Raw genomic sequence first — 26,851 nt, forward strand, 5'->3', positions numbered from 1 at the left:
ATATGTCTGAGTCAAGTAGAAAAGGTCAGATAAGTTGATGTTAGGGAAATGAACCCTAAGATATGTATTCAAATGTTTTTTTCTTTCATGTGATTGTTTCTAACACATTTAGATTATTTCTTTGTTGCTTTGTATGTCCCTACCCCTACCCCTACCCCTAACCCCTGCTTTCACTATATTTGATGTTGTTATAATTTGTGGAGGGGAAGGGAAAAAACAAATCGTTTAAATAGGGATACAGGTGGATCCACTGCAACAATGAGATGTGCAAGTCCTTATGTCGAAAAACGAACTTTACAACTTTGGTGAGGGGGGAGGAGGATTGGATGGGGGGGAGTGGGGGGAGGATGGGAAGGGATGGGAAGGGGAAACAAAGGAGGAGGCAATAATGCTTGATAAGAAATGTACTCATTATCTGGCCCATGTAATTGTAACCCCTGTGTACAGTATTTTCACACACACACACAAAAATGTTAGAAGTGGAACTGTGACTAAAGTGGTAGAGTGCCATCTTTGGGCGAAAAATGCCAAGTGAGAAAGCGAGGTTCTGAGTTCAAGCCCCAATAGAGGGGAAAAAATAAAGACCCCACAGGGGGGGAAAAAAAAGAATTGGCTAATTTTGAGATTGGATCTTGCTCCCTGTCCAAGCACATGTCTAGATCATGATCTCCCCGTCCTCTCTCCCCCATTGGTTTGTTTTCTTTTCTCTGTAGCTGGGATGACAGATATGCTCCACCACACCCAGCCAGGCTAAACTGGAATTGGGATCCTCTCAATCTCAGCCTCCCATGTAGCTACAATGACAGGTACCTGTTACTATGCTCAGATGTTGGTTGAGAGGTGGTGAACTTTTTTATTTTTTTGCCTGGGTGGGTCTCAAAGTAGAATCCTCCTGATCTCAGCCTGCAAATTTTCTAATTTTCTAGTATTATAGTCACGAGCCATGGGTGCCCAGGTAGATGCAATGACAAATATTTTTGCCTTCTAGTTGGCTGCATTCGTGAATGTAGAAGCTACCGATATGAAGGGCAAGTATTTATAGTTTGTGTTTTACCAGTATATATAAAGAAGCTTGAAGGCAAGGCATGGTAGTGCACACCTGTAATCTGGTGTGCTATTCAGCAGGCTGAGATCAGCAGAGCAGGGGATTAAGACCATCTCAGGATTAAAAAAAAAAAAAGTTAGCAAGATCCCAGCTAAACAAAGTAAACTGGATGTGGTGGTGCATATCAATAATCCTAGTCACCTGCAAGGCATAGATGGGAGTATTGCAGTCCCAGTCTGGCCCTGGGCAAAAACAAAAGACCCTATTAAAAAAATAACTAAAAGCAAAAAGGGTTGGGGATATGGTTCACGTGACAGATTTTTAAACAATGAAAGAGGAAGAGGAGAAGGAGGAGGAAAGCTTGAGGTTTGAATAAGCTATTAATCTTATTTTAAGCTAATCTAATAATGTCCAACCTGCTGCCATGAATCTAAGATGCTCAGGATGGAATATGTTACATAGTCATGACTTTTGAAATTTGTTGACCCATCTGACTTTATTCATTATCCCTGCTAACACATAAAAGCAAAAAACACCACAGCAAATTAACAATAGCTGATAGGCTGCTTCATGAATAGTATGGGTTCAAGTCCTTAAACTATAACATCCAGTAGATAAAGCACGCTAAATAAATGCATTTAATATACAACATCTTTCCATTTATAACAGGTATATTGTTATAAATCTCATCATAAGTCAAGGAACACCTGTTTAACTTAGAATTAGTAGTTCAACTTAGAATCAATTCTAGACTATAACCTATCAACTTTATCTAGATGATGACACATACAAAGTTTTAATACAAAAATAACATTTGGCATCTTGTAACTATAATGGTGAGGTTGATCTTCTCCAGCCTTCGGGATTTACTTACTTTGGTAATGTTTAATCATGTCACTGATGCAGGGAAACGTGATTCGTGGAGAGATGTAGTAACCCCCATTGTCCAGACTTCTGATTTTGTAGTGCTTAATAACATCGCCGTGGACAGGGTCGTAGTCTCTGACTGACAGAGAGAAACTTCCTGGGGGAAGAAGTATGGAGAAATTGTATGATTGTATTTTATAAATAATACCTATAACAAATAACATATCAGATAAACTATGTGATTTTAAATATGTACATAATGTATCATTTTAAAAGTCCTATAAAAATGCTCCTTGACAAGTGGAGTTATTAACAATTGGGTAGCCAACGTGCCATTTTCTTAGCTAAATGAGAAAGTTACTTTGATTTTTTTTGGTAAAATTTCCAGATTCAGCTGGGTGCTGTGGCTTATGCCTGTAATCCTAGCTATTGAGGAGGCTAAGATCTGAGGAACCCAGTTTGAAGTAAGCCCAGACAGGAAGGTCTGTGAGATTCTTACCTCCAATTAAAAGCCAGTAATGAGGTTTGGCTTAAGTGCTAAAGTGCTAGCTAGCCTTGAGCAAAGAAATTCAAGGGCAGCACCCAGGTCTTGAGTTCAAGTCCCAGGAGCAGTATGCGCATGCACTCTTTCTTTCTCTTTCTCTGTATCTCTCTGTCTCTGTCTGTCTGTCTCTCTGTTTCTCTGTCTCTGTCTCTCTCTCACACACACAAATAAGACTTCCTCAGCTGAGGGTATAGTTCAGTGGAGGACACTTGCCTAGCACAGGCAAGACCCAGGGTCAGGTCACAGAACTGCAAAGCTCATCTGTTTCTCAAGTAGAGATTTTAGAGGTCTTAAAGCACTTTCTACCTTTTAATGTTTCACTTTCTCTGATAAGAAAAGCTCCCGCACTGTTCCCTGGTGCTAGAAGTTGTCGTTCTGCATCCTTCCTGGTTATATCCTTGAAAAACCACCTGTGAAGACAGTTTAATGCTTCATTGAGTCTCAGAAAGAAAGTGGTAATTAAGGAAACAAGGAACCCAACATAGTGAACCAAAACATCCAAGATGGCAACACATAGGCACTCACTCTTCCGTTTCTAAGGTGTTAACTTTGGCCACGTAGTTGCTGGGGATGAAGCCTTCTCTCTTTGTTGATAGGGACTTAGCTTTCCACCACTCTCCATGCCTGGAATAGAAATATACATTAAGTAGTGTTTATATATAAGAGTCAAGATCAGTAAGTCCAATGGTCTTCAGTTATTAGTTCTGCAGGGGAAAGCGTATGGGGTATATCCCTGAATCCCAGAGTTCAGTGGGAAAATTCACTCCTCTCAATGGTACACAGTGTGTTTTGGGACAGAAGCAAAGGAAAATGGCATTCTAACTTTTATCTGGGCTAATGTGCCCAGTGCAGCATTAGAAAAACAGTTGGTAAAAATGATTCCATTTGGAACTGCGTACTGGTGGCTTATGCCTAGCTACTCAGGAGGCTGAAATCTGAGGATCATAGTTCAAAGCTAGCCTGACCAGAAAATCTGTGATACTCTCATCTCTAATTAATCAGCACAAAGGGAGAAGTAGAGGTATGGCTCAAGTGGTAGAGTCTAGCCACCCTTGAGCAAAAAAAGTAAGCAATAGTGCAAGGTGCTGAGTTCAAGCCTCAGTACTGGCACCAAAAAAATAAAAAAAAAAAAGGATTCTCATCTTGCAGAAGTAAAGTATTTGTCATTTGCACCACCAAGATAGATAAGGAATGCTTTAGAATCCTTATAGAAATGGAAGTCAAGGGTATATTGGGTTACCTATGGTTCATGTTTTATAAACATCTTTGTTAAAACATCTAGTTTCTATAGAGATGACGAGACGAATAAATAAAGAATCATAGAAAATGCCAAATCAGGTAATCACACAACAATCATATGCCAGAGAAGAAACATGGACGGAGGCTCAACTCTCACTTTCCCGGTGCAGACTGAGACTGACAGAACTATCTTATGATCCAGCAGTTCCACTCCTGGGCATTTACCCAAAAGATTACAGACCAGGATACAGGAAAACCACCAGCACAACCATGTTTATTTCAGCACTAGTCTCTACAGCCAAGATATGGTATCAGCCCAGCTGCCCCTCAATGCATGAATAGATCAAGAAAATGTGAAGCCAGGTGCTGGTGGCTCACGCCTATAATCCTAGCTACTCAGAGGCTAAGATCTGAGGATTATGGTTCAATGCCAGGCAGGAAAGACTCTTATCTCTCATTAATCACCAGAAAACTGAGTGGCACTGTAGCTCAAAGTGGTACAGCACTAGCCTTGAGCTGGAGAGCTTAGGAACAGTGTTCAGGCTCAGAGTTCAAGCCCCAAGACCAACAAAAAAGAAAAAAAGTGTGGTACAGATACAATGGAATTTTACTTATCCATTAGAAGAATAATATTTGTAAAGAAATGGAAGGACTTGGGAAAAACTATGTTGAATGAAAATCAGGCCCAGAGAACAAGGATCCACGTATTCCCTTACATGTGGAAGCTAGATTAATGTACAAACTCAAAAGTAAATATGTTCGGTAGCATGTAAGTGTCTGAGAGTATATTAGCTGAAATATCATAGATTCAAGGGAGATCTTAAATAGCACAGTTCCCTAGGAAGCCAAAATCAAATTCCAGCAAAATAAAATACCAGAAAGTAGGTACTTGAAAGGGGCAGGGTGGGGTCATGAGGAAAGGGGTAGACAAATGAAGAGAATCACGGGAAAATGCAGACACGAATCCAATACTGTATATCCTACAATAGTAAGAAGAGTGAGCCGGGTGCCGGTGGCTCACGCCTGTAATGCTAGTTACTCAGGAGGCTGAGATCTGAAGATCCCAGTCAAAGCCAGCCCGGAAAGTCCACGACACTTTAATCTCCACTTAAAAACTAGAAAACTGGAAGTGACGCTGTGGCTCAAAGTGGTAGAGTGCTGCCTTGAGGGAAAAAGCTCAAAGACAGTGCTCAGGCCCTGAGTTCAAGCCCCACGACCTACAAAAATAAAAACAAGAATAAAAAAAGAATAAGGGAAGAGATGGGTGAGATTGTTGAAAGAGTGACATTGATCAAGATATATTGTATTCATAAATTGCTTTGTTAAATGACAACTCCTTTGCCAAACTGCTTAAAGGTAATAAAAAAGCAAGAAGACACATAAATAAATAAGCAGGGAACCAGACAGAGGAGGTGGGCAAGGACTGAATGGAACAGATGAGCCTTGAATGAGGCTAAATAGAATGTATCCTTATAAGCCTCAACTGCTCTTTTTTTTAAAGGCTCACACACAGAGGGGATCTTTATCTGTCAGACAGGAAAAACAACGTAACTAATGCTATAACTAATGCTACAGTCGACTATGCTAATACCTGTGCAGTATTTACATAGAAAGCCAGACTCCATAGCTGTGGGCTCCCTTCCCTCAGATTCAACCAGCCACAGGCTGAGTGAGATATCTAAAATATTTGCAGATGTACTGAACATGTACAGACTTTTTATCCTTATCATTATTCACTAATTGATACAAGAACTACTCACATAACATTTGCACTGCTTCTTATGGTAATATAGTCCTCGCTCAGGGAAAATTCTAGAGTGCTCACAGTCAGATGGGAAAGAGAAATTTGTTTTGGCATTATTCCTTCTATTGTCTGACCTTCCTGGCAAGCAGAGGTGCTGGGAGCCCAGGTCGACCGCCGGAAGTGGGTCTGCAATCTCTATGGCCTGTTTTGCCCAGGCTGGCTTTGAACTGGGATCCTCAGATCTCATAGCAGCTGCTATGGCAGGGTGTCTGAGCATACTTACTCCTCCAGGACTTTCATCTTCTCCCCTTTCTTGAATGACAAGTCATCTGGGTGGATACCATCATAAGGGTACAAGGCCACCACAATATCACCTTGCTCCTCTGGATCTACAAATGAGGACACAGGCAAAGTAACTTTATGAATCCATTGGAGTCCGTGGCTCATGCCTGTAAGCCTCGCTATTTGAAAGGCTGAGATCTAAGGATTGCAGATTGAAGGAAAGTCCATGAGACTCATATCCCAATTCACAACCAAAAAGCCAGAAGTGGAGTTGTGACTTAAATGGAAGAGTGCTACCCTTGAGCAACAAAAAGCTCAGGGACAGTAAGTACTCAGGTCCCCATCTCAAGTCCCAGGACTGGCACCAAATAAAAAAAAAAAAAAAGAAACATAAATAAGACTCTATTGTCAGAAACATTTTGACAAATCCTCATGGGCACAAAGGATGTGAGTGAGCTTAGGACAGGGGCTTCTGGACTGAGGTCGTGAGCATACTTCTTAGCACAGGCTCCAGGTCTACAAAGCAACATTATGTATGGCATACAGCATTCGTTATAACAAACCATATTAACTCTCAAGTATGATTCTAACCCTGTGTTTGAAAAATGGCGCTTCCATGTGCATATGGCGCAATCACAATATGAAAAGGTGAAAGAGTCTAAGTTTCCATGAATACATTTATGAATGAACCAAATATAGCATATACATAAAAGGGATTTACTCAGCACTGAAAATGTGCTACATTTTAGGTGAACTTTCAGGATACTATGGTAAGGTAATGAAGCCAGGAACATAGGGACAAACACTGTGTATTTCCATTCACAATAGGTACCTTAAACAACCAAATTGATGGAGAGAGAAAGTACACTAATGGCTGCCAGGAACAAATGAGAATGGAGAATAAGAAGTTGGTATTTAATGAGTGCAGAGTTTCAGATTAGGAGAATGAAAATATCGGCAGATGGGTAATGGTAGTGGCTGCAAGACAATGTGAGTATGTTTCATGCGTTAGACTCTACATTTAAAAAAATAAAGTGAGGCAGTGCCAGGGACTGTAATCCTAGCTACTCAGAAGACTGAGATCCAGAGGATTTGGGTTAGAAGTCAGCCCAGAAAGAAAACTCCAAGATAACTCCATTTCCAACCCACAAAAGACTGGGCTGGAGGCATGGCTCAAGTAGTAGAGTGTCAGCTGTGAGAAAGAAAGCTAAGTGAGCACAAGACTCTGAGTATAAATCCCAGTACTGCCAATAAAATACAATAAAAGTAGTTAAAATGATAAATAGTATATTATGTATTTTTTTCCACAAGAAAAAAAAAGGAAAGCCAACATATAGGACAACTACTTCATGGAAGCCTTCACAGTTAAGAAAATATACAAACTATGTTGCTCAAGGAAACATACCTGTTGTTTGAAACCTCTGTCCTGGTAAAAGCTGAGAGTCTGGAACCTACAAGAGAGTATTTGTTAGAAAGAAATGATGCTTATTTTTTTCTACTCACTTTCACTTGTATAACATTTTGGCTAACAGAAGCAAGTAAGGTTTGGATTTGCTGTTTTATTAAGCTGGAAAGAAGAGCAGAAGACAGAGAAAATCTTGTAGAATGACTTAATCACTAGAGCAAGGTGAGTGAGAGGCATTTTTACCTGGAAGGGCAGGAAGTGAACAGGGTTCTGAAAGTTGGGAACTAAAAACCTACCCCATTGTAATTCTCTCTTGTTTACGGTAACAGAACCCTATTATTACTTGGAGTAGCAATTTGCCTTACTCTGTGAATGCTTCTGAATGTCATTGCTGAACATCCCAAACTCTGTGCAGATGGAGAGGGAGTGTCCATAAGCTCCCAGTCTGTGTGGAGCTTGGAGGCAGCTCACTCTTCTCCCTGCCTCCTTACTGCCTAGAAATAAATGAAAGCTGTAGTCCCAGTAGCCATGGAAACCAAACACCATGGACAGCAGGGAAGATATGGAGAAAGGCAGGGCCCTGGTGACTCTGAGGATCTATCACTGATCTCCATGTTTTCTGGACTTGGTCAGAATTGACGCTAGCAGCTGAAGGCAAGTCCAAACGGATTCAGGCTTCTTGGCTGGCCCTGAATCCATGGTGGAGACAGATGGCATTCCCTGTTAGTATAGCTCGGCAGAGAATTATTGGACGTGGCCTACTGACCCAAAGGGCCACCTCAATATCTTCTAAACCAACCATTTTTTCCCTCATGATGTCATGGTGAGGCTGTGTAAAACACTTTTCTATAGAAGGGACGGTTGAGGCGTATCATGTGCAACTTTTCTGTTTCTCTTTGATTAAAGTGATTTCAATAAATGGCACCAAAATAGTTTTACTGAAATTTAAATTTCAGATGAAACAGAAGTCTCTAAATGAATGAGCAAGGACAAGTACTACTCGGGAAGGGGTCAGAATATTTATGGGTCTATACTAACTTTCAAGACTTACTTCAACAGCCAGTACTGTGGGCTCACACCTGTAATCCCAACTACACTGGAAGTGGAGATTAAGACAATCATGGTTGAGGCCAGCTCAAGCAAAAATGTTAGCAAGAGTTTATCTCACAAAATAGGCTGTGTAGGGTGGTATATGTCTGCAATGACCATCTGAGGCTGCCTCTGGGCAAAAGTAAGAAACTATCTAAAAACCAAAAACTGAACCAAATGGACTGAGGGAGTAGGTCAAGTGTTAGAGCATCTGCCTCGCAAGGAATAGGCCTTGAGCTCAAATGTACCACCAAATAAAAAGAGAAACTTATTTCAAAAAGTTTTATGCTAAAGGAAACACAAACACAAAACAATTTCATGCTGATGTGTTTAGTCATTTACTTCTGTCCAATTAGGAAACATTTAAAGTGATTCCGAGGAACTAATTACATGAGAAATTAATCCAGCACTTCTGATTTTTTTTTTTTTTTTTTTTGGGTCACTCGTGGGGCTTGAGCTCTGGGCCTGGGCGCTGTCAATCCAGCACTTCTGAAAGCAGCAAGTTGATCTGAAAATATCAGAGAATCATTTGCAAACATTTTAATGTACTTTCTTTTGGATACTGGCTCTCACTAGGTTTCTCAGGCTCGTCTTAAATTCATAGACTTAGGTGATCCTCCAGCCTCAGGCTCCAGAGCAGGTGGGATAACAGGCTCTTGACACCACACCCAGCCCAGTTTACCACATAGTTTATATATGCAAAACATATACACATAACACTCAGACTATCATTCTAGATCTTTCCTTAGAATAGTTCTGGCTCAAGTTTGCATTAAAATTCACCTCCCCTGCTCCTCAGACTCATGCATTTTGGCACATCCGGCAGGGAACAAGAGAGCTATATATGGCCATGGCATGAAGCCAAACTAACCAGCTCCTGGGGTGAGGGCATCTGTGATTACAGAAGACATGAACTAGAATGTTAAGGGGTACGTGAGGAATCGAAAGATACCCAGCATGCTTACTACTTCTGCTTCCCCTCTTGATTTTCAATCTTCTGTAACTCTGAGCACGAGGAGAAAATGGTGTGTAACTCTATACCAATCTCCTTTGCTCTTCTGAATAAAGGACTACTTCATTCAACATTTAAAAAACAAAAACAAAATAAACAAGAATAAAAACCTTAGGTTTTAAGGTATATAAAATCTAGCATTTGGTATAAGACACAAATGGATCTTTTTATATGAGAACTTTGAAGTCTACAAGAAGTATTTGTAACTCCAGTGCCTCTTATTTCACTTTCTGTTAATCATGCTTAAATAATATGCAGGTCTATATCTACATGTTACCACAAAATTCTTTTAAAATTCTTTTTGCGTGTGTGATGTACTTGTACTAGAGTTTGAGCTCAGGACTTGAAGTTCTTGCTTAGCTTTTTCTGCTTAAAAGGCACAACTCTACAACTTGAGGCACAGCTCTACTTTTGACTTTTTTGTTGGTTAATTCACAATAAAAGTCTCCCGATTTGTCTGTCTAAACTGACTTTGAACCTTGATCCCCAGATCTTTGCCTCTTGAGTAGCTAAGATTACAGACATGAGCCACTGGCATCTGGCTAAATTTTCCTTTCATATGTATTTAAATTGTTAAATTTAATTGTTAAATCTAAATTGTTAAAATGACTGATGATCTTACTTTATTTCCTCCATGCAAATATATACATTTCAAGGCTCATTTATCAATCCAAAAACATCACAGGCATAACTGAATACACGATGCATCATTCTCACTCAATTTCTCTTGAAATCTGACTTATCAGAGTCCCTACAATGACATAAATTCTGACCTGGGACAGATAAATTCTACCTAAAGGGAAATGGGAAATATGGAAGAGTACCAGGAGAAAAGCTAATTAGAATAGATTCCTAAATTTCCAAGGCCTTTAAAAACTTGTCAGATTAACCAGGTGCTGGTGACTCACGCCTGTAATCCTAGCTACTCAGGAGGCTAAGATGGAGGATCGAGATTCAAAGCCAGCCCCGGCAGGAAAATCATGAAACTCTTATCTCCAATAAAGCACCAAAAAAGTGGTAGTGGCGCTGTAGCTTAAGTGGTAGAGCGCTAACCTTGAGCTGAAGAGCTGAGGGACAGCGCTCAGGCCCAGAGTTCAAGCCCCATGACTGACAAAAAACAAAAAATACAAAAAAACACTGTGTCAGACTAGGGCTGGGAAGGTGGCTCAGTGGTAGAGTGCTTGCCTCACATGCATGAGGCCCTGGGTTCTATTCTTCAGCACAACATAATCAGAAAAAGCCAGAAGTGGCACCGTGCATGACTCAAGTGGTAGAGCGCTAGCCTTGAGCTGAAGAGCTGAGGGACAGTGCCCAGACCCAGAGTTCAGACCCCACAACCGACAAAAATTAAACAAACAAACAAAAAACTTGTCAAACAAGATAAGCCATGAAAATCCTTAATAAAGACATTTAGGCTATCATAGAATAGGCTGTTTGCTTCCTAAATGCCAAGAGATTCCATGAAAACCAGGCTATAGTATGATTAAACAGATATGCAGAAAGAAGAGACACAAAGGATAGGTGACCTGAAATAAAGTGGACTTAGGGTTGTCATTATCCAAAGCTCTGAGTTCCTGCTTCCCCTAAAATGTGATGCTAATTCTTTCTAGGATAAACATTTGCAAAATGCATTGGAGAGCACATCACTCATACAAAGATTTCTAGGCTAGGTAGCTGTTGAAACTTTTTAAGGTCCAATTCCATGTGCTTCTTCTCAATCTTTTAATTCGTTATACTAATCAGTTATCTGTACTATTTTTCAGCTGACTGAAGAAATGTCAGGAGAGAGTAAAAGTATGATATCCCAAAAGATATAATAGCACAATTTTAGCTTCTCATGTGTTTGTTTATCTTGTTTTGTCTTTTTTTTTTTTGTCAGTCATGGGGCTTGAACTCTGGGCTTGGGCATTGTCCCTGAGCTCTTCAGCTCAAGGCTAGCGCTCTACCACTTGAGCCACAGCGCCACTTCCTTAGCATCTCATTTGAATCCAGAATTCCTTTTTGCTTCCAGACCTTGGTGTTGATCTCATTACTTACCCCAAGTCACACAACCTATAAATAAATATATATATAAATATAAGTATATATATACATATACATATATATATATATATATATATATATGTTGGAATCTATATACCAATAATAAAAAGATGGCTTTCTTAACACATAAAATGTAACTGAAGGCCTGCTCATCATTCTGTAAGGAAATTGGCTATCCATTTATGTTTATACATTCTTGTAAGGACAAAGTTAAAAAGCATACCAAAAATTATTCAAGGCCCAAGTAATCAATGCATTTTTTTTGCATGCATGTATTACAGATTAGGATTCAAATTATGCAGCCATGCTCTGATCCTGTGGTGACAATTCTCCCTGAGACTATCTACTTACTGGCCTTTGCTGTTTATTGGACGTTGGATCTCTCACATAAATAGTTCGGTCAGTATTACGTACTGGTTGAGTCTTCAAATCTACTCCATCGTCATTCAGATTGTCTTTCCTTTTTGATTTTATACATCCCATATTTCCTGTTGAAATAGAAAGCAATAACATTGTTTTACCATTCCAGAAACTGGCTTTAGGACATTAGGATATTTAGGACATTCTTCATTAAAGAAGATTAAGGAACTTTTTTTTTTTAATTTATCATCCATAGTTTAATACATTCAAATACAGAAAATGTTCACAAATAGAATTGGTTGGTCATTTATTTGTTTATTCATTCATCCATCTATTCAAAAGTATTGAGCATCAATTTTCTGTCACTTAATTCCTAGTCTAAATGTGCTTATATTCTTATGGCAAAGATGAGAGAATTAAATTACAGCACAGTGTGGCAAGTTGATGACAGAAGAAACCTAAGATCATCTAAGATAGACTCTCTAACTCAGGCAAGAGGAAAAGGAGTTGGTCAAGGAAGCTTCCTGAAGGAAATACTCTGAGTTGAGTTGGGAGAGATGTCAGCAGGTGGCAAAATCAGCAGAGGGATTCCAGGAAGAAGGAACTAGACATGCCGCCACAGTGATATCAAGATTTTGTGGCCCTACAGAAAGCTGCTTCAACACCATTAACCCCTTCCATCAAGAAATGAGAGGGATGAGTAAAATGTTAAAAGAGGTGACGTTGATCAAAATTTAAAAATTGTATTTTTAAACTGTCTTGTTGAATGGCAACTGTTTTGTACAACCACTCAAAGATTTTATATACATATATACATTTTATATACATATATATATAATGAATATCATATAAAATAAAATATGTATATAAAGAGTAGGAGGGGCTTCAGTGGTAGAGTGCTTGCCTAGCAATATAAGGCTCTGACTTCAAACACCAGTACCACTACCACAAAGAAGGAGGAGGAGGAGGAGGAACAGGAGGAACAGGAGGAGAAAGAAAAAGGAGAAGTGGCTAATAGGATGGCTAGAAACTACAACTGGAGAAGACACAAGTTGGGTGCAATACTGACAACGAAATTTTATTTTTCAACCTTAAAACAAGTGACAGATCATATCTGCAGAGTACAAGGTGAAGGGAAGGGGCCTTGTGGCTTCATGGAAAGGTATGGTTAAGAGCTGAGCTGGGGTGGGGACAGGGGGATTCCCAGACATGGCTTAAGTGAATGGCCTGGGACCTATGAAAATACGACGCTGGCCTTCTAGAAATGAGGAAATGAAAAGAGACACAGATGTGGGAGAAAATATGTCTTTAATAAAATCCAGATAATTAAATCCTTTAGGCTTCCCAGGAAGGTATTTGAGCTAGGAAACCAGGAGAAGTGGTAGAACCCAGCCACAAGCTGGGACTGCAGACAGCACTGAGAGGCAAAGCCCTTGTGTGGTGGAGCCTTTATTGACTAGTTGACACCACTCTGCAGCTAAATGGTAAACTCTTCCATTTCTTCATCCAGTTCATTATGAAATGGACAGAGCACTCTGGAGACTAAACAGATACTGAAAATTTGTATCGTTACACTCCTCCTAAGGTATGACCTCACAGTTGAACTTATAGTTGAAAAACAAAACAAAAATCTGTACTGATCCCTATTAGAAGGTCTTCTAGGCAATTCTTTGGGGTTCCATGAAGACATAGTACATGCCATGTAATCTGCGTAAGTCTAGAGCCCTGACAAATTTGAAGCACAGTTCTAGAACTTTAGAGGACAGAAAGATGAATTTCAGTTTGGGAGAGAAGTGTCATGAATCAGGCCGTACCTCATGGGGGAAGAGTGGTATTTTCAAAGAAACCCCAGGACTTTGTCTTCCTGTCTAGCTCCTACTCATCCAGCTTTGCACACAGTCTTACACTCCTACAGATTTCTAGTGGGTCTTGTGGACTTGTTTATCATTTCACTAGCTTAGGAACCAGCTTCTAAAGGACAGCCACACCTCTTTCTGAAACCAGTGAGCTCTAGTTCCCAAAATAAAGGGGAAGCAAGTACTTCTTTCATTCAAAACAGCACATCTCCCCTGCCCTGCCCCCAACTGAAGTTTCTCAAGTCGAGATGAATTTTTAAATAAGTATGCCAGTTCTATTTTCCTACCATACTCTTTGCAGGGCCTCTCCACAATCTGTGACTAACTGCTCAGTCTCAAAATGGTGCTTATAAAATTAAGATAAATATGGTAAGAGGAAAGCCCTGTGAGCTGAGACTCCTGAGCACAGGATGAGCTCCAGGGAGAGGAGTCCTGGGTGGGTCTCCTGACCCATGAACCCTGGTGGCTCATGCCTATCATCCTCTAGCTACTCACCACACTGAGATCTGAGAAACACGGTTCAAAGCCAATTACCTCCAATTCACCAGCAAAAAGCTGGAAGAGGAGGTGACCTGGCCCTTCAGAATTTGGCCGAATCCTTTCCCACCCAGCACAGATGGAAGCCCAAATTAACCAGGTCACCATCTAACCCCATGAACAAAGGGAGCCCCTCCCCCATCATCAATCCCCTTCCTGGTGCCCCTCCTCCTCCTGGGGTAGAACCAGGGCCTCCATCTTGCCAGGCAAATGTTCTGCCACTGAGCTACACACAGTCCTTTAGCCTCTTGTAATATGGAACATTTGTTGTTAAGAGTAAATTAGACTTTGCCAGAAAACCATGCAGACATCCAGGTACAAAGAACCAAGAAAAGGTTTATTGCCAGTAAGGGGACTGGCAAGACCCTTTCTCACAAGAGAGAAGTACAAGCTATTGTCTGAGGTGATCTATATAACCCAGGAGGTTTAGGAGGGGCTAGGAGGCAGAGACCCTGGTGTGGATAGGAGGACCAGAGTCTTAATCATAGTGGACTAGGATTTATGGCTGCAGCCCAAGTAGTAGATAAGGAGTCTTGCAGCTGCCCAGACCTGAAGGTCACTCTAAGGGGATCTTGCTGCCTTATATAGTGGTAGCTGCCCCAGAGGAGTGCCATCTCAAGGCAAAGAGGAGTAGAAGGCTGATTATTTACTGCCTTTACTAAATGGGCCTAGTGTTGCCTGGGAAAGGAGCATGCTAAGCTATGGGAAGGAGTTCACTGGACTAACATTTGTGTCCCTCTCTCCTCTAGTGGAAGCACCCAGACTAGTCATCTTCAGAATATGGCACATTCTGGATGAGCAAATTCTGTCTGAATTCACTCCTCTCTTCTGTATTTCCTATAGACTGGAACTCTCCACACATTGACTCAACACAGCCTGAGGTCAGATTCATTCACCCCTCTCCTTCCTTTTCCTCCTGCACCTTTCAGTAACAGGAGTCCTGCTGAGCCTGCTGCCAGCCTAGTGCCCACAGCCCCAGCTACTGATCATTATTTCTTTTAGTAAATAGGCTTTGAGCAAGCCCTGGGAGCAAGCTGCAGGTATTGGCGCTGTGGGGAATCAGAGGGGTAACTGGCTACTCACCTCTATTCTGGCTGGTGAAGTTGACCTTTAGAAGGACAATAGGTAATTAACTGTAGGTAGGGGTAAGACAAGAGTGTGCATCATGTTGGGGTGGTAGAGGGGTGCTCTTTCATCTGCCTGAGATGTACAAGATGTGAGAAAGAAGGAGAGAAGGCCAGGAAGGGGAGGAGGGGGTGGAAGACCACAGGGACAATACTTGACTAAATCTTGGGGGATTCCCCCCACTGGTGGGGGAATACAGAACATAAATAGTTGGAGAAACGGGGGAAACCTAAGCTGGCCTAGGCCTGATACCCAGCAGCTGAGGTGGGTTTATCAGTATGATCATGGTACCTTGGCAAGGCAGGAAAGCAGCCACCACTTAGGAGAGGCCATGGGCTGTATGGGAGTAATGTTAAAGTTTCTGTCACTTTCAACCCTTCAGTCACAATGGGGGAGAGGAGAGAAAGGGACAGGTGTGTCTAAATATCTAAGACTTGGTGCGTCTACAGAAAGGCTATATTCTTTCATCATTTTTTTCTGTGCATTTGAACATTTTAAAGCAGAAATGCAAATATTTGAAAAAAAGTTAATAGTATGAAAGGTAAGATAAGAGAATATTATGAACATCTACGAAAAGACATTGTCATTAAAATGATTAAAAAATGCATGGTAAGGCGATGCGTCTGTGTGTGTGCTGTGCATATGTTGGTGTGTGGTGTGTGTGTGTGTCCGTGAGGTGACATGGATACGTGAGGTGTGGCGTGAAGGCAGGAGGTGTGATTTGAGAAGCTCACTGCCATTCTTGATGGGTATGCCAGGGAAGGCAAGCTTCTTCTTCTTTTATCAGGAAGCCATAGAAAGTTGTCTAACTGGGAATAGCATATAGAGACCTCTAGTTCTGAGAGAGAACTTTTCAGGAAAGACACCTGACCCCCAACCTCCACAAAAAGGTCCAGAGGAAGCTATGATGCACAAATTAGCAGGTGGATAGGGGCAAAGTGTCACCAAGGACTCCATTCTTGTTTAATCTTTTCCCTTATCGCCACACATTTATTTTTAAGTTTATTTATTGTAAAGATGCTGAACAGAGGGGTTACAGTTACATGAGAAAGGTAATGAGTACATTTCTTGTCAAGCATTATTACCCCCTCTTTTGTTTTTCTCCTACTCTCCCTTCCCACCCCCATACCCCCCAAAATCACCACATTTTATCATCTGCAGATGATAAAATGAAAGCCAATCCACTGGAAGCACTGGCAGCAGCCTCTGCTTCTCTACCAGGCACAGAGTTCAATTTGGGGCCCTGCAGTTAGATCAGCAAGAAACCTCCTGTGACCAGCAACCAAAGTAAAACATGCAATTCAGCATGCTGGGCAAAGGGCCCAGAGAGGGAGACAATACAATTAACTCCTGATAAGAACTGAGCAAGTATGTGCATATGTCCTAGAGTCTGAGCTACACTGTACATTGCGCTGTACTTTAGTGTTTTTATTAAACAGTTAGGATGTGTTGAGCATCTCATCATTTAATTTTTAAAGACACCTGAGGTACTGTGGTGCCTACTTACAGAGTTGTAAACTAGGGCTCAGAGAGGTTAAATAACTGGCCCAAAGCCATTTCTGGTGAGTGGTAGGGTTGAGTCTTGCTCACACACCATTTTGGTCTAAAGTCTGAGGCTAAAACAAATTCCACAGCCTGTATTCTTACCATTTTCTTAGCTATTCAGCTGTCATCTTAAAACTCGTACTTCATTAATGTGAAACCAAGAGGTTATTTTCATAATCTGCCTCTTTCTCAAAAGGATATGAAATGTTTTACCACAAAAGAGTCAATAATGAGGTTAATAAAATGAAAACAAAAAGCGGAGCCAATGAAAAGAGGAAAAGGTGAATGTGGTTAGACCGTGGGTAATAGATCTGGTATAACAGCATAGGTTTAGGTGTTCCTTGAGTTTTGCCCTGAGTTTACAGTAGGGACCAGAGAACTGAGAGAGAGTCACCCAGAAGTATGTTCTCAACGAGAAGTCTAACTTTGCTTATAATGACTTCAGTGCTCTGGATGAGGTTGCTGGCATATTCTCTCTCTCTCTCTCTCTCTTTGTCTCTCTCTCCCTCCCTCCCTCTCTCCCTCTGTGTGTGTGTGTGTGTGTGTGTGTGTGTGTGTGTGTGTGTGTTGGTCCTGGGGCTAGATCTCAGTGCCTGGCTACTGTCCTGAGCTTTTTTTGCTCAAGGTTTTTTTGCTCAAGTACTGTACTACTTGAGCCACAGCCCCATTTCTGGCTTTTTTTTTTTGGTGGTTAATTGGAGATCAGAGTCTCAGGGACTTTCCTTCTTGGGCTGGCTTTGAACTGCAATGGTCATATCTCATCCTTCTGAGTAGCTAGGCATGAGTAGCTAGTAGGTATGAAATACCACTGCCCAGCAATGTAGAGACTTTGGTTAAAAATAATCATAAAGCTGGATACTGGTGACTCACGCTTGTAATCCTAGCTACTTAGGATGCTGAGAGCTAAGGATCACAGTTCAAAGCCAGCCTGTGCAGGAAAGTCCATGAGACTGAACTGCTGAGGGACAGTGCCCAGGCCCAGAGTTCAAGCCCATGACCGACAAAAATAAAAGTCATCATTGGTTGGAAGTATGGTTCCAGTTGGTAGAATGTTAGCCAATGAGGAAAAGCATCAGGTAATGAGTTTGAGTCCCAGTCTTGGACTTGAAAAAAGAAAAAGAATCCTAGTCACTGAGAATGCAAATATAACTCTGGATGTGCCTGTGCACACTCAGCTGTCTGATCTTCAGACTTAGATAGCAGCTCCTTGATCACAAATGACCACTCAGCAAAACCTATGAGAAATAGGGGCTGCTAACATCTCTTCCCAAGAAAATACTCACTTGGATAATTAAACCTTATTTAAGGGCTTTAGTGTGGATAGATAGATAGATAGATAGATAGATAGATGAAATATATTTATTGAAAAGATGATGAGCAGGGGGTCACAGTTACATAGTTAAGGCAATAAATACATTTGTTTTTAATCAGCTACCCCATTTCTTTGTCTCCCACTTACCCTTCCCTATCCCCCCCCCAAGTTGTAATGTTCATATCCAACATAGTATCAAGTAAGTATCAATGTTGCTGTGGTTCATCCACTGTTCTGCTGTTTCTGTGATTTCTTTTCCCTTTCACATATGGATTATTGTGCAAAACATGAAGTACAAAAACCTAAGAGAAATGAAGAAAGAGAAAAACAACAATAGAGAAAAAAGAGCAAAGTATATACAGGGCCTAATGAGAACCTTGTTTTCATAAATTGGAGTTCATGTTAATATGCTTTATTATATGTAGTCCTTTGCACTAAGGACTTGGGTTATTGAGATTCCCTGTTAAAAATATCATATAATGTTCTAGTTCTTACAAATGAGGGAGATCATGTGACCTGCTCTTCTTTGGGTCTGGCTTACTGTTTTAGTATATTAAAAAAAAATGTTTTTTCTGGGCACAATGGCTTATGCCTGTAATCCTAGAAATTCTGGAGGTGAAGATCAGGTGGATAGCTAGGGCAAAATGTTCACCAGCCCTCATCTAAAACGATAAATACATTGCACGTAGTGATGTATATCTGTCATCTCAGCTATGGAGAGAAGTGTAAATAGGAGGATCACTGTTCTGGATAGCTAGGGCAAAAATACAAGACCCTATTTGAAAAATTACAAAAGCAAAATGGGCTGAGACATGGCACAAGTGGTAGAATATCTTCTTAGAAAGCATGAGATCCTCAGTTCAAACCCTAGTAGCTCCCCCCCCCCCACCACCAAAGAAGACTTTACAAACCAAAAAGAGCCCGGAACAATAATAGTCTTTATGATTCCCTTTTAGAATAATTTAGCCTCTGGTAAGATCTGCAAAAATGTTTACTAATTGTTCACTTGCTTGACAAAGAAGCAACTGTGCACCTTTATTGTGCTTCTGGGGATCTCATTTGCCACAAAGCACAGGGCACCGGGATGTGCATGCAAGTGTCATTCATACTACGAAGAGAAATCATAGTTTAGCAAAAGGACTCCTCCACTGAACTAAGGAAAACTGAAAAGCCTCCCATCCTATATCTATCCTGCTGTCTCCTACTAAGGGTTTTTAAATTACTTATCACTCCATAGAATTAAGTGAAGTAAGCAAGGCCCAAAGAAACATAGGTCCCATGGCTTCCCTTATTTGCAATAACTAGTATATGTCTAGGACAAGCAGAAAAGGTCAAAAGCTATGTACATATGACCAGATAAGATGATGCTAAGTGAAATGAACCCCAAGATAAGGACACAAAGGTTTTATCTTTCTTGCTGTTGTTTTTAATGTACTTATAATGTACTATGTAATTTTTTTGTTTCTTTTGTATGTTCTTCCCCCAGGGTATAACCCCTATTTTCTCTGTATTTGATTTCGGTGCACTGCATCTTGTACATACATTTTTCTAATTTAGGGAGGGGAAGGGAAATAACAAAATGTTACCCACGGTAACAATGAGATGTACAAGACATTATGTTGAAAACGAACTTTACAACTTTGAGGGAAGGAGGGAGGGAGGAGTAGGAGAGGTAGGGAGGGAAGGAATGGTAGGGGAAAAACAAGGAGGGGGTAACAATGCTTGATAGGAAATGTACTCATTACCTTACTCATGTAACTATAACCCCTCTGTACAGTATTGTTACAATAAAGAATATATATTTTTTAAAAAAGAAAAAAATACCATTCATCTAAGTAGAGTTCAAAGAAACAGAAGTAGGAAACTAGATGACACTTTCTCCCTGAGAAATTAGATATGATTCCATTAGTGGTCCATATAATCCTACATGCTACATTTTTGGGGATTTCTATTGGTTGTGGGGGCTGAACTCTGGGCCTGGGTGCTGTCTCTCAGCTCTTCAGCTCAAGGCTAGCACTCTGCCACTTGAGCCACAGTGCCACTTCTGGCTTTTTTCTGTTTATGTGGTGCTGAGGAATTGAACCAAGGGCCTCATGCATGTGAGGTAAGCACTCTACCACTGAGCCAACTTCCCAGCCCACATGTTAACATTTAAAAACAAAGTCAGTAGGTTCTGACCCCCTGATGACTAAAGTATCATGCCATTATAGATTATTAAAATATTTGTAAAATAAAATATATAGCGGGGCATGGTGGTATTTGTTCATAGTGCCAGTGCTTAGGACAATTGCAATTCAAAGCCCACTGGAGCTACATGGTGAGATCCTATCTCAAAATAAATAAGGGACTGTGTTGGCATTATGTTTTATTATTAGGATTCATATATCTTTCACATTTAACAACTACCGAATTGAATCTATTTTTTTTTCCTTTGCTGCAACTGAATGTCTTAGTGGTACTGAGTCACCTTAGCAACACATGAGAATTGCTCATCCAAAGGCCTTCTTGAGAGCTCTAAAGTCTGATCTTCTCTCACCTGAAGTTGCAGTATCTAGCTGCATTGATTCAAAGCAAACAGCTAGGTGGAAGGAGTGATATATTGTTTAGCATTTCTCAGGCAAGGAAAGTAAAGCTCAGAGACTGAATATCAACCAATAAAAAGCTAGAGGTGTTAGTTTATATTTGTCATCCCAGCTACACTGGAAACATATAGAGGAGGATCACTGTCCTTGTCAGGCTGGGCAAAATATGAGACTTTAAAAAATTAAGAGCATCTGCCTAGAAAGCACAGAGCCCTGAGTTCAAACTCCAATACCACCAATCAATCAATTAAAAAGTTTGCATTTCATGGTACACTAATTTTATCAACACAAAATTAATCTTAAATATTTCCTATTCCCAAAGAGAAACATGGTACATGTGTTCTCTTTATGTTTAATTCTAAAATAAATAACAGATTGTATATATTCAATGACTTCCTCTTTACCTATTTTCTTTAAGCCTTTATGATCTGAATGTGACACATTTTAATTTCTCTTAAGCTTGCAGAGTGCTCATGGTTTTAAGTCACCTCTTTGCTGCCAGCCATAAGAAAACCCATAGGATACGGAGCTGTTGAGGACACAAATCTCCAATTGGGGCATGTAAACTAACCTGATCCTGAGATATTCCGAAATAATGACGCATGAAGACAGTCAATTATCTGTGCTTATCAAAGCACTGAGTACAGTTGAATGGCCCTCATATACCACAGTCCAGAAAAGAACTGTAAGATAACTAAAGGAAAAGTGAGGGTGACCTTCTGAAATTGGTAGAGCGAGAAACAGGAGAATAAGACAGATGTGTAGGAGGCCCAAGGAAGACTGTCTGTCTGCTTCAGCCACCTTTGAAAACTCTGAATCATAGAAAAATCATTCTTTTCTCTGCATCCTGGTTTCCTCACCATTAAGTAAAATAGTTGGGTTTGGCGTGTCTTTACAATATGCATGCATTACGCTCCTTTAACATGGAAGCCTTCTTAACCCAACATCATCACTTAGAGTAAGAAATTATTTCTAAAAAGCTGGAGGCGTGGTTCAGCAGTAAAGCACCTGTCTAACAAGTACAAGACCCCAAGTTTAAATCCCAATATGAACAAAAAATAAAATAATTCCTAAAAGCATTAATGGAGTTATGCAAAGTTCTGCATAAATGGATACCTGTTGTAGGACTGTTTGAAATACTATACAGCTTAAATAAATGAAAAACAGGGCTCAAAATTCACTTCACCAAAGGTCACTTCTCTTAGAGTTTCAATTTATAAGAGGATCAATTGACTAAAATGGGTTATCCTTTAATGATCTGTGGATTTTATAACAGATAGGATAGTTTTAACAGTGTAAGTTTACAATGGTTTTATTATTTGGAGTTGTTTTCCTAACTGAAGAATATAATAATGATTATCATATAATTGATTTTTAAGGGCTAGGAAGGTGGCTCAGTGGTAGAACATGCAAGAGGCCCTGGGTTCGATTCCTCAGTACCACATAAGCAAAAAGAAAAAAGCCGGAAGTGGTTCTGTGGCTCAAGTGGTAGAGTGCTAGCCTTGAGCTGAAGAGTTGAGGGACAGCGCCCAGGCCCAGAGTTCAGGGCCCACGACCGCACCAAAAAAAAAAAAAAATTTGATTTTTAAAGTTTTTGAGATTTCTATGAAGTCATTTAAGAAATGTCCTGTTTTTAAAAGTTAAGGATGGCTAGGCTCACACCTGTAATCCTAGTTACTCAGGAAGATGAGATCTAAGGTTCATGGTTCTAAATCAGCCAAGTCAGAAAAGTCTGGGGTGAGAGACTCTTATTTCCAATTAATCACCAAATAGCGGAAGTAGAGCTGTAGTTCAAGTGGTAGAGTTGTAGCCTTGAGCAAAAAAGCTCAGGGACAGCCATCAGACCAGGGCATACACACACACACACACACACACATACACACATACACACATACATTTAAGTAGGCTTGACTCTTCTTAGGACTATATTAACTTTAATTGTTAATATGAGACATAGTTATTATGGTAGTTACTAATTTGCTTACTTTAACCATCTACACTTTTAGGATTTTTATTATATATTAATATTATATATTAATTGTACAGTGGCTTCACTGTGATATTTTCATATATACAAAGAGTGTACTTTGATCAAGTTCACCTCTTTTATATTGCTTAATCTTCTCTCACCCCATGTGAAACAATCTTAGCAGATTTCACTATTCTATCTTCAGATAAATGTGTGCTGTTTTTCAGTCATATATTTACCCTGTCTTCACCCTCCCTTCACCCTCTTCTTTCATTCAACCCCTCCCAATGATCCCCAGCCCCAAACAGTCCCCATTGTATACCAGTGTGCTTTTTTTCTTTCTTTCTTTCTTTTTTTTTTTTTTTGGTCCGGTCGTGGGGCCTGAACTCTGGGCCTGGGTGCTGTCCCTCAGCTCTTCAGCTTAGGGCTAGTGCTCTACCACTTGAGCCACAGCGCCACTTCCAGCTTTTTTTTTTCTTATGTGGTGCTGAGGAATCGAACCCAGGGCCTCATGCATGCAAGGCAAGCGCTCTACCACTGAGCCACCTTCCCAGCCCTCTTTCTTTTTTTTTGTCAGTCGTGGGGCTTGAACTCTGGGCCTGGGCGCTGTCCCTCAGCTTTTCAGCTCAAGGTTAGCGCTCTACCACTTGAGCCACAGTGTCACTTCCAGCTTTTTGATGCTTATATGGTGCTAAGGAATCAAACCGAGGGCCTCATGCATGCAAGGCAAACACTCTACCACAGAGCATCCTTCTCAGCCCCACCAATGTCCTTTTATAAAAAAAAAAAAAAATTCTAGATTCCACATATAAGAGAGAACATGCAAAGTTTGTCATTTTTATTCATGATCTCAAGTCCCATAAGTTTTCTTGCAAATGACATAATTCAATTCTTTTTATGGCTGAATAGTAATCCATTGTGTGTATACACCATATTTTCAGTAGTAGTGTATCTTGTCTTGTTATCACAGCTTGCCTATTGAAGACAATGCTGCAAGATGCAGGGTATATCAGTGTCTGTATGTATGTTGATGTACATTCTTTTGGATATACGGCCACTGTATCCCGTGGTGGTCTATTTTTAGGTGTTTGAGGAATCTCCATGCTGATTTCTGCCGTGGCTGCTGAATTTACATTGCCATCAATATTGTATAAAGGTCTCTCCCTTAGCCCCAATCCACTCTCCTTACCAGCACTTGTTGTATGCTTTTTTCATGATTTCTGCTCTGGCTGGGTTGAGATGGAATCTCAGTGTCATTTTGAAGTGCATTTCCTTCATGGCTTCATGTATTTCTTACTTTGTCTGGGAACTATTTGCTCTATTCATTTGCCATCTGGATTGCTACTGGCATTGTTTCTTTCTGTATTGAAATTTTGGAGCTGTTTATACATTCTAGGTATTAAAGGATATTAAATCCTCATCCAAATCAAAAGATAGGCTTCAACTCTAGGATTTAAAACATAATTATTAAAAAAAATTATTTTATTTTAGCATCCACCTTTTTTTTTTTTTGGTCGACCATGGGGCTTAAACTTAGGCACTGGGTTCTGTCCCTGAGCTTTTGCACTAGTGTTCTCTCATTTTGAGTTACCATTCTGGTTTTCTGGTGGCTAATTGGCAATAAAAGTCTCATGGACTTTCCTGGGCTGGTTTTTGTACTGCGATCCTCAAATCTCAGCCTCTTGAGTAGCTAGGATTACTGGTATGAGCCCCTGGCATCTGGTTTTATTTAGTGTCACTTTTAAAAACTACATTTGAAATTCAAGTTTCTATTTCCTTCTGGGATCTATCTACTTGTCTTCCCTTCAATGTATGGCTCTCTCTCATATCACAGGCTGGTGCAAATAGCTGCCAAGTTTACACATCCTAAATGCTCCTTACCCACTAGAACTTAAGCATTTCATATGCGTTGGGAATGTTTTGGCCACTTCCAATATCCTCCTGACAGAACTTCCCAAGTATAAATTTCAACTTGAATTAAAATTTTAGTTTTTTTCATTGTAGAAATAAACATCAACATTGACAGGCAGAAGAACATTTGAAAAATGGATAAAGATGTGTAATAAATAGAAACAGTATCTAAGTAGTTAAAAGGAACAAGGATTTTGGTAAACTGATTATCTGGTAAATCAGATATCTGATAAATCACCAAATTGATTTTTAGTTCATTTTTGGGCAATTTCAACCTAGAATATACTGTCTCAACACACACAAAGATACCATGTGTCATTAAACTATTTCATGTGTGTTTTATTGACATAAAAATATTTACAATACATTAAGTTGAAAAAGTAAAGTGAAAGCAAATTGTAGTGGTTTAAGCCTGTAATAACAGGTACTCAGCAGGCAATCAGAAGAATTAAGTTCTGGGCCAGTTGGGGAGAGTGAAGTTAGCACGACACCATGTCAATCAATAAGCTAAGTATGACCAAAAGCTGTCACAGGTAGGAGTATTGAAGCCTGAGCCTGGCATGCAAAATTGTGAGACCCCCATATAAAAAGTAACTGAAGTAGAAAGGGCTGGGAGTGTGCTTCAAGTAATAGAGTGCACAAGACCCTGAGTTCAGATCCCAATACCACCAAAAATATGTTTTTAAGAGAAAACAGTAGTATATGTAGTATGATAGCATTCTTATGATGGGAAAAGGTACAAATGAGTAGAAAAAAATGTAAATATAACTATGTTAAATGTTATAATGTTGCCTACAATTGATGGGATTATATATAGTTTTGCTGTTGTCTTTTCCAGTTTTTAAAATTTCCAACCATATGTGACATAATTTTGAAAGTTCGTAAAGTCCTGTACTTAGTTTCCCCTTTTCTACAAATTTTTGGATGTTTTCTATTTTTTTCAAACTATATATATGTATATATACACAAATATATACAATGCATTTTTATACATATATAACTCTATACAAGTTGTACAGAATGTGTATACAAAATACATTATATAAATTTGTATAACACATATATTAATATATGGCATATATACTATATATGTTATATATACATGTTATACATAATGTATCCAGTATATTGTCTTAACACTTATACAGAAATGGAACTTTTTTAAAACATTTTTAAACCAAAGAAGAAAATTTGAATCCTTGATGTAAGATCTTTCAAGTCTAAGAATCTGTAAGATTAAAGAAGTTGAAGATACAGCTGGAGCCACAGTTTTGGCTAAGAATCTCAAAGGAGATGAAATGTCAATCAGGAGGATGTGTGTGTGTGTGTGTGTGTGTGTGTGTGTGTGTGTGTGTGTATGCTGATCCTGGCTCTCGAATTCAAAGCCTGGGTGCTGTCTAACAGCTTTTTCGCTCAAGGCTAACACTCAACCGCTTGAGCCACAGCTCCACTTCCAGCTTTTTGGTAGTTAATTGAAGATAAGAGTATCATGGACTTTCCTGCCTGGGCTGGCTTAGAACCATCAGATCTCAGATCTCAGCATTCTGAGTATCTGGGATTACAGGTATGAGCTACCAGTGCCAGGCTATCAGGAGGACTTTTACTAGACACAGGAAATGTCTGGGCATGGGGGAGATGAGCCTGTTGCTATGGAGGGACTGGACCATCCAGCAACTTAGAAGGGACAGAGGAGCTGAAGCTAGACAAATACCCCAGCAGAGGTCTAGCACCTGGAATGAGCAGAGGTTCAGAGAAAGGGAAAGAGAGAGTTGGGGTGGCTGCAGCAATGCAAGTGGGGGCCTCATTAGAGGCCAGGTATGGCAAGGTGCACCTGCCAGCAAGACCCTCACAGGTCAGGGTGCTGGTCCCTTGGGTCAATGGGCAGCCAGCAAGCATCCCCTGCAGCTTGGTTCATAGATTGTCTAACCCTCAGTGAGGACAGCAGTGCCTTGCTGTGTTTTTGAGGAGAGAGGGTTGGTTTTGTTTCTCTTAACAATAAAAGGAAAACAAGATGAGCTCATGGAAACATATGTATGGTAGGAAAAGAAGCATTTAAAGGACCCAAAGGAGAAATTCTGCACCTACAGCCAACCAAGAAGCATTACACAAAACAATTTCATTTCCAGGCTGATTTCTATGATCAATAATCCAGCCCCTATATTCAGACATGGAAATATTTATGACTTACTTTAAGAATTGAAGTGCTGGATGCTGATGGTTCACATCTGTAATCCTAACTACTCAGAAGACTGAGATCTGAGGATTGCAGTTCAAAGCCAGCCCAAGCAGAAAAGTGTGTGAGACTTTTATTTCCAAGTAACTATCCAAAAATAGCCAGAAATGGAGCTGTGACTGAAGTGGTAGAGCATTAACCTTGAGTAAAA

At 40.1% G+C, this 26,851-nt stretch overlaps 1 protein-coding gene across 2 annotated transcripts in view; it reads right to left on the minus strand.

Moving 5' to 3' along the window:
- The window catches only part of Lyn (LYN proto-oncogene, Src family tyrosine kinase), a 138,033-nt gene that overhangs the window by 62,386 nt on the left and 48,796 nt on the right, over positions 1–26,851 (minus strand). The window contains exons 2-7 of one of the 2 annotated variants that reach the window (XM_042696128.1): positions 11,685–11,758; positions 7,127–7,172; positions 5,723–5,828; positions 2,982–3,080; positions 2,763–2,866; positions 1,920–2,069 (exon numbers count right to left, since the gene is read on the minus strand). In XM_042696128.1, the coding sequence (XP_042552062.1) occupies positions 1,920–2,069; positions 2,763–2,866; positions 2,982–3,080; positions 5,723–5,828; positions 7,127–7,172; positions 11,685–11,753 (574 nt within the window). In that variant the 5' untranslated portion in view covers positions 11,754–11,758. Of the gene's footprint in view, positions 1–1,919; positions 2,070–2,762; positions 2,867–2,981; positions 3,081–5,722; positions 5,829–7,126; positions 7,173–11,621; positions 11,759–26,851 lie in introns of both variants that reach the window. The other variant, XM_042696127.1, reaches the window with a different exon arrangement.

The sequence above is a fragment of the Dipodomys spectabilis genome, unplaced genomic scaffold (genome assembly GCF_019054845.1).
Source record: "Dipodomys spectabilis isolate Male_0828 unplaced genomic scaffold, ASM1905484v1 ptg000199l, whole genome shotgun sequence".
Lineage (NCBI taxonomy): Eukaryota > Metazoa > Chordata > Mammalia > Rodentia > Heteromyidae > Dipodomys > Dipodomys spectabilis.